Raw genomic sequence first — 8,665 nt, 5'->3', positions numbered from 1 at the left:
TAAAACCAATACAACTACAGCGAAAAGAAATAAAAAAAAAAAAAGTTAAAAAATAAATTTTGACGGTTTAAAACTGTTAACCCCGGAAAGGGGGGGAAGGAAGCATTTTGGGGGGGGGGGGGGTCAGTGTAGCTGAAAGGGTGAGCTATAAAGTTCAGTAAGAGTCCTGTCTTCCAAGAAAACAAAAACGAAAAGTGTAAAGAAGTGATTGCAGAAGACATACCAATGTCCTCTTCAGCTTCCACACTCATCCCCATGGACTAACACACTCAAACATGTATACACATACCATATACATACACCAAAAAAGGTTAAATGAGAAAAGTTAAATACTAAAATATGAAAATTTGTAAGGACCTCTGATTTAATATTTATGTAATAATTCATGTGAATGCTATAACAGAAAACTTTTGGAAATCTAAAGCATTCCATGGAGAAGTAGACAATAAAATTCTTTTTTGGCTGGGATTATAGCTCAGATGGTAGAGCAAGTGTGTGCCTAGCATACATGAGGCCCTGGGTTCAGTTCCTTCTGCGGACACATGCCATTTAAAAAAGAAAGAAAAAATTTTAAAATCCTTTTCCCTAGGGGACCTTTTAACCATGTATTTTTCTTGTGTGCATGTGTACATCTGTGGAGCGTGGGGGTGGGGGCAGCAAAGGACAACTTTGGTTATCATTCTCAGGATCACTGTCTACCTCATCTGAGATAAGATTGCTCATTAGCTGGAGGCATAACAGTTAGGCTTGACCAGCTGCCCAGAGAGCCCCAGAGATCCTCCTCTCTCTGCTTTCCCAGTGCTTGATTACAAGTTGTGACATTTTTACATGGGTTCCAGAGACTGGAGCTCAGGTCTGCTTACTTGCAAAGCAAGCGCTTTACCAACTGAGCCATCCCCAAGTCCTACAGTTTTTATTTTAGTTGACACGTAGTTATTGTGTATACTTAGAAAAGAGTGCTACTTTTCGGTACATGTGTACAGTAATGATTCAATCAGGGCAATTTGGCATATTCGTCACTTCAGGCATTTATCATTTCTTTGTGCCAGGAACATTAAAAATAGCCTGCACTAGCTATTTTGAAATATTTAGCTTATTCTTATTGACCATAATTATCATATTGTGATTAGACCAATAGAAATTATTTCTTCTAATCAGCTATACCTTTGTACACATTAACCATCTTCTTTAGGACCAATCATAACTGTAAAGAATTCAGGGATTTTGAATATTCTTTTGATCTTCTATTGAAATTTAACCCAAAATACCAGGATGCAGTATGATAGTGGTTAAAAACGTAGATCTGAATTTTGTTTTGTTTTTGTTTTTTTGTTTGTTTTTAGCATCAGGAGTGGGATCTAAACCCAAACCCTCAGCTCCATGGGATACATCTGAATTTGAATTTTGGCTTGTTAACCTCCTAGCCATGTGACTTTTTACAACTCATTGCATCAGACTCCTTGTCTATAAAATGGATCTTATAATAGCACTATTTTGTGGCTTCCTAAGGGAGACATAAACGTTTTTTTACCCCAAATAGAACACCAACTGCAGACAAACTAAAACAAAACTATACCAGGCAAGTCTATCCTGAGTTCTGGGAGGTTGCTTATGGGAGGAGGCATTGTGATTTGAAGGCAGCTTTATTACCAAAAAGCCCAACCCTGCTTGGGGTACAGTGCACTAAAACTGTCTGCCTGGAGCCCTGCCCAACTTGTAGGCAGCTCCACTGAAGTTCCTCTCCTGCAGTTGTTACTTCCTTTAAATACCTTGATGAGAGACCTTGTGTCTGTTTTAACTTCTGGAGCTTTTTTTTTACCCCAGTGTTTTTTTGAGACAGGGTCTCCCTGTAGCCCCAGCTGTCCTGGAACTCAGTATGTAGACCAGGCTGGTCTTGAACTCAAAGAGATCTGCCTGCCTCAGCCTCCCGAGTGCTGGGATTAAGTTTCATTAGTGTCTTAAATTTTATGACCCTTCCCCTCCAGGGAATGTTTCAGTTTGGGAAGAAACCTGTACAACTGGTACCTCCCTAGCTGTGTTATAGAAGGGATAAAATGACTTGAAATGTGACATGAATTTAATAGTTTTTTCTATTTTATGTATTAGCTATTACCTAGAAGCATTACTGAAACTAGATTTGCTAACTAAAGGTTTAGTTTTCTTTGGACTTGGAAAAAAGAGAACTCCCACCCTCTTTCCTCCCTCCCTTCAGGTTGGGAATAGAACCCAGGACCTTGCCAATCAATACTCAACAATTGCTTTACCTCTGACTTTACATACCCCCTAGTCAGAAGTAGCAAAATAATCCCTATAAATGCATTAGGCTAACAGATCTAGGGCGGTGCTTTTGAACATAGGAATAATGAGTAGTACTTTCTTAAGGTCCCTGGTAACAGCTGCATGGTAAAAATTTGGGGCTAGGTTAAATATTTGAACAATTTAAGTTTATTCCATTCATTTTTGGATTTTGTGGCCCTTTTACAGTTTTAAAATGACATTTTTCTCATGGTTCTATAAAGTTCTTTACAGAAATTTAGTATCTCAGTGACACAAGATTTGAAGACTTAACTGGGTCATATATTAAATTTTATTTGATTGACTTTGTTACTAATCTTTTCCAATTTGTAATGCTGCTGGGAAAAAAATCAACTGCTTTTCTCTTTTTCTTTTTAGCCCCATCTGCTTTGATATGATCGAGGAAGCGTACATGACAAAATGTGGCCACAGCTTTTGGTAAGATGATCTTTATTCAGCGTAAGTGTAGCCATGAGAAATTATGTTCTTTAATTTTATATTGTTTCTTTGACTGATGCGTCTTTATAGGTTTAATAATTCAAAAACATAAAATATGATTAGTACATAACTTCTGTAAAATACTTAGGTTTGCCAGAAGCCATTGATAGGAATTTTAAAGCTTTGTGCTTATTAACTGTTAATAGAAATAAAAACTTTGGTGCTTTAGAAGATCAGGAGTGGTAAGCAATCATTGTGTGAAATACCAGTTACGCGCTCACAGAAAGGTGGAAAGATCCATAAAGCAGGTGGACACAGATATGGGAAAAGATGGAGGGGATCAAAACGTTTTTTCTCTTCTTTAACACTTTTCTGACTATTGTCTTTAGATTATATTATGTCATATCGCTGTATTTAAATTTTTTAGTTGTGATAAAATAACAAAACATAGAATTGACAGTCTTAACCATCTTGATGTATACAGTTGAGTTGTTTTATGTTCATTTGTTATGCAGTCTCCAGAATTTGTTCTTTTTGCAAAACTAAACATGTATACCTACTAAAACAACTCCCCATTTTCCCTCTGCTGCAGTCCCTGAAAACCAATATACTGCTTTTGAATTTGACAGGACTAGATACCTCATATATGTGAATTTAATACAGTATTTGCCTTCTGATGAATGACTTCTGTCACAATACTGTCCTTTGTATTCCTGTTATGACGAAGTTCCTTTTTTAAGTCTGACTAATAATCTCTGTATGTGTATGCTATGTTTTGTTTAATCAGTCAGCCTCCATGGATAGTACGTTGCTTCCACTTCTTGTTTCCTGTGAATCATGAGGTTATGAGTGTGCATACACACAAATACTCCAGTAGGACTTGCTGTCAATTCTTTTTTTTTTTTTTTTTTCTTTTTGAGACAGGGTCTCCCTGTAGCCCCAGCTGTCCTAGAGCTCACTATGTAGACCAGGCCGGACTTGAACTCACAGAGGTCTGCCTGCCTCTGCCTCCCAAGTGCTGGGACTACAGGCGTGCGCCACCATTCCTGGCTGTATATACTAATAGGGAATTGTGGAATCATATAAGAATTTTGTTTTACACTTTTCAGGAAACACTATACATTTTCCACAGTTATATGCCATTTGATGTTCTCACCAGTGGTACGCAATTTATCCACATCCTTAGAAATACTTTTTTTTTCCTTCCTTTTTATTTTCTCATAGGTTTATAATCTGAATATATAAGCTACGTGTTTTTAATTCCCTCTTTTTACCTTTCTGTTGTTGTTTTACTGATTTATCCCAAAGGCTGTCTAAAAGGATCCAAGTAAAGAACCAGGTGTAGGAATACACAGGGTAAGGCAGGTGGGAAAGAACACAAAGCCTCTGACTCCTCTCCGGGCACTCCACCCTCTCAGCACCTCCACATGTTGAGCATCAGACAGATCTCTGCACCATCTTTTTGGGTTTTTTATGGAGGCTTCATTTAAGTTGCAGGGATTCATTGTCATTGGTCATTGGGAAATAACTCACCCTTCAGCCCCTTTCCCCTCCCTGGGAATGAGGTGGATTTGAAGTTGAAACCTCTGCCTAAATTGTTCATAGAGTTGGCATCCAGCCATCCTGAGGCTGCCTAGGATTCCCCAGGCATTAGATGTCTCATTTTACCTTTTATTTTTTGTGGAGGATTGGGGGTGACACTTACTACTGTGACCAGCCACCTTCATGAATTACTTAAATATTCTGTTGACATGTATTAGTTTCGCTTTAGTATTTCTGCTGTGTTCTAGTTGTTATTCTCTTAACTCATATTGAAGTTGGGCCTGTAATTTTATGTTGAAGATGGACATGATATATTGCAGGTAAATCTCCTTTTGTCATGAAGATAATGTGGTGTTAGCATCAGAGGGTGAGGCCTTTGGTGTGATTTAGAGCATGCTGTTTCAGTTATAGGTCTCTCCAAATCTGATAGTCACGTAAGGATTTTTGACTAAAGTAGCTTACTTGTACTACTTAGGTTCTTTATTAAAATAAAGTTAGAGCAGTATATATTCTTTGCTTAGAAGACCGACTTTTATTGTGCAGAGTGATGTAGTAATAAAATGCAGATGTCTCTTTTTCTCGAATCTTTTTCCTTTTCTCCATTCAGGAGTTTTCAATATTAAGGAATAATTTCATATTTTTTCAGAATTCTTTTGCCATGTTTTTCTTTTATTTCCTTTTTTACTTTTTTTTTTAATTCTTTCATGATTTATACATATATATAGTATACTTTTATCAGCCCTCTCATTGTAACAACTCCCCTCATCCCTACCAGTCCCTTTCCCAGGTTCATGTCTTTTTTTGTGGCCTACCGCATTTAATTGGGTTTGCTGTCTGAGCATGGATGCATGCTTATTTATTTGAACAAATATAACTTACAATGTCCACAACACTGAGGATTATGATTCCCTCTCCCCCAGCAACCATTAACTTTTTGCCTAGAGCTTCTCGAGGAAGAGTGGGGTCATAGTCCCTCACCCATGCATGATACAGTGTTGATGGGTCCTGTCTTGTGGAGTTCTCATGCAGGTAGCCACTACCACCGTGAGTACGTGAGTGCAGCAGTCATCTTACGTACAGAAGATAGCATTTCATAGCACGCAGTAATTACTTATTCTCAGCACTTTGACCAGTTATGTCAGAGTCTCCGCATTAGCTATTGCTTACTACCAAGAGAAGCTGCTCTGACCAAGGCTGAGAGAAGCAGTAATCTGGGGGTATGAACAAAAAAACTTAGAAAGACATATGACATCGTGTTCCTATAGCAGAACAGTGGTAGTAGGTTTCCCCTAGGGCCTATGACCTCCCCAGCCATGAGCTTTTTATTTTCCTCAGATGTATGGCTGATGAAGATCTTTCTCTCATTTGTACACTACCTCTTCACTCGATTGACAGTTTCCTTTGCTATACGAAAACGTTTAAATTTCATAATGTCCTATTTTTCAGTTGTTGGCCTCATTTCCTGAGCAACTGGAATCCTACTCAGAAAGTCCTTATCTGTGTTTATATCTTGAAGGGTTTTCACTACTTTTCCTCCAACAGTTTCAGAGTTGCAGGTCTTACATTAAGGTCTTTCATCTATTTGAAGTTGACTTTTGTGCAGGGTAAGAGAGAACAAGAATTTTATTTTTTTTTCCACTTTAGTGTGTTTTTATCATGTACATGTGTGCACGTGTGTATGTTTGCATGTATGGACACATGTATTTGCGCCCATGTATGTATGTGAATGATGTGGAAGGAGGCCTGGGGTTTAGCCTGCTTTTATCTTGGAATATCTGTGTTTGTTCAGTTATGATAGATTTTTGCTGAGTATGGTAACTTTAGTTGGTGGTTATGGTCTTTCAGACCTTGAAATATGTCATCCCATGCCCTTCTGGCTTTTAGAGATTCTATCGAAAACGTGGCTGTTTTTTTGCTTTTGTATATGACTTGATATTTCTCTCTTGAAGCTCTCAGTATACTTTCTTTGTTCTGTATATTTAGTATTTAACTGTAATATGTGAGAAATTTCTTTGGTTCTTCTATTTGGTGTTCTATGTGCCTCTTACACGTGGATGGGTCTCTTTTCCCCTAGATTCAAGAAATTTTCCGCTGTGATTGCATTAAAACTACTCTCTACCTTTTGCATAAAGTTCTTCTGTGCCAGTACTTTGTAGATTTGGTCTTTTCATGTTGCTTCTTTGCTTTAAAATGCTTACTGTTGTACTGAGTGTGCTAGTTCTACCTTGTCTTCAAGCCCTGATACTCCATCCTCCCCATGATCCGTTCTACTGGTGAGACTTTCCATTGAGCTTTTTGACTTTTTTTTTTTTAAGTTTTCATTTCTAAAATCATTTCAGTTTGAGTTTCTTCAGTATTTCTCTTTATTGATTTCCATTTTCATATTTTGCAGTGATTTCCTTATTTTGTTTGGCTATTTTCTCTTGGAATTAATTCAGGTGTTTATTCTTTGAACATATTTGTCATTTGAATTCTTTGGCTTTTCATCTGAGTCAGTCTCATTGGGATAATTTACTCTGGGATTCATAGATTTTTAGGGTACATGTTGTTTTGATTTTTCAGGTTACTTGTTTTTTTGCATTGGGATTTGTGCATCAGGAATTAGGTGTTACTATTTTTATTTAATCCATCTCTTTCAACTGGAAGTATTTGAAACTTTCAGGAGGGGACTAGGTTGTAGAGGATTGAGGTATCATTTTCCTCTTCAGTTCTGGAGTTCAAGGCACCAGGCTGTAGCCCTTGCTGTCCCCCAGAACAAGTCACTATTCAGGGGTAAACCCATCATGAAAATAGAGAGGAATGTTGACTAAACAACAATCATCACTTAAGTGGTGATCATTTTAGAGAGTAAAGAAGATATTAATTGCACTGGGCATACTAATATCTTAGATGTTGGGGTTATGAGAAAGGAAAAGGGAAAAAAGAAGATAAAACTACAGTAGAACTAGAGATCAGTAGTGGGCTGATAGAAAGTAAGGAGGGGAACTTAATTAGGGGAACCATAGGGACAAAAAGCAGTTGTGGGGGAGTGAGAGAATTTTGGCTAAATATAAAAATGCACTGTCAGATAACACAGACTCGTCCAATCTTTTAAAAAACGGGGTGGGGGGATAGGTTGGGCAAGAACAGAGCAGGGCCAAGGTGCCTGCTGGAATGACCTTGAGTATTAAACATAGACTATATGTAGAGGGAGAGAAAACTGGGCTTTCACACAGGAAATGAAAGGTAATTGGCCCGTGTGTGTGTGTGTGTGTGTGTGTGTGTGTCGTGTGTGTGTGCGTGTGTGTGTGCGCGCGTGCGCGTGCGCGTGCGTGTGCGTGTGCGTGTGTGTGTGTGTGTGTGTGTGTGTGTGTGTGTGTGTGTGTGTATGCTTTGTCTGAACTCTTACAGTTCTTCCCACCTGCCAGGAGGGACTCTCAATAGCCTGTCCCATTGATCAGATTACTATTGTAGTGCTTTAGATGGAACCTCTGATTTGTGTGGTCATATCTTTGGTAATTCCTTCTAGGTCCAGCCCAGTGCTTTTCTTGCCAGAGTCCTACACTCTAATCAGAGTCTGTATAAAAGTTCCTGGTGTTACTTTGGTTCCTACCTGATTTTCAGCTGGCTGCTGTTTCAAAGCTTCTTTTCCACAGTCTCAAGTTTCAACATATAGTTGATAACACACTTGGTCTGAGTTTCTTAGAGAGTGGTTTATTGAGGGTTTTGGGCTGCTCAACTGCAGTGGCAGCAGAAGTCTTTTCTGTTTGCTTGTTTATTTGTTTATTGTGTTTTGGTTTTTTGAGACAGGGTGTCTCTGTAGCCACAGCTGACCTGGAACTCCCTGTGTAGAACAGACTGGCCTCCATCTCACAGAGATCCACCTGCCTCTGCCTCCTGGATGCTGGGTTTAAAGGTGTCCTCCACCATCCTCTGTCAGAAGTCTTTTTTAAATGGTGTCTTGCTACTGATCCATCAGTTGCCAGTGCAGAGCACCCAGTGCTAGGGGAAAGGGTTTTTCTTGGCTTCTCCTGTTGTAGCTGCTGCTTTGGGTATGGCCTTTTCCCCCCAAGCTGTTTAGAGTGTCTCTTTCTATTCTGATAGCTGTTTTCCTGCTTTCCTGAGCTTAATTTCTGAAAGCTCTGGTTGACTGTGCCCATTTCTCCCACCCCATCTATTTCTGTCTCTGTCTCTGAGTCTCTTGATCTTCTTCTCTCCACTTATCTTTCTGTCTTCAGTTTTGTTTTATTTTGGTATATGATTGCATTGAGTTATGATTTGTGAATTGCTTTCTGTTCTGGGATTACTAATGAAATTCTGTTCATGTGATTCTGTGACTCTCAGGCTGACTTGAGCTTTTCAGGCTGTTTAGCAACTGTAAATAGGTCTAGCACTTTAAGTCTATAGATAA

General features: G+C 38.8%; 1 protein-coding gene across 1 annotated transcript in view; it reads left to right on the top strand.

The window, feature by feature from the left end:
* Nucleotides 1–8,665, top strand: part of Cop1 (COP1 E3 ubiquitin ligase) — a gene marked incomplete in the record, with an annotated part of 182,023 nt that overhangs the window by 5,751 nt on the left and 167,607 nt on the right. Inside the window, 1 exon segment of the mRNA XM_008826109.3 lies at nt 2,674–2,733. Within this exon segment, the coding sequence (XP_008824331.1) occupies nt 2,674–2,733 (60 nt within the window).

The sequence above is a fragment of the Nannospalax galili genome, unplaced genomic scaffold, assembly GCF_000622305.1.
Source record: "Nannospalax galili isolate Female #2095 unplaced genomic scaffold, S.galili_v1.0 scaffold429, whole genome shotgun sequence".
Taxonomy (NCBI): domain Eukaryota; kingdom Metazoa; phylum Chordata; class Mammalia; order Rodentia; family Spalacidae; genus Nannospalax; species Nannospalax galili.
The sequence above is the reverse complement of the archived record's forward strand: the minus strand, read 5'-3'. Positions and strand labels throughout refer to the sequence as shown.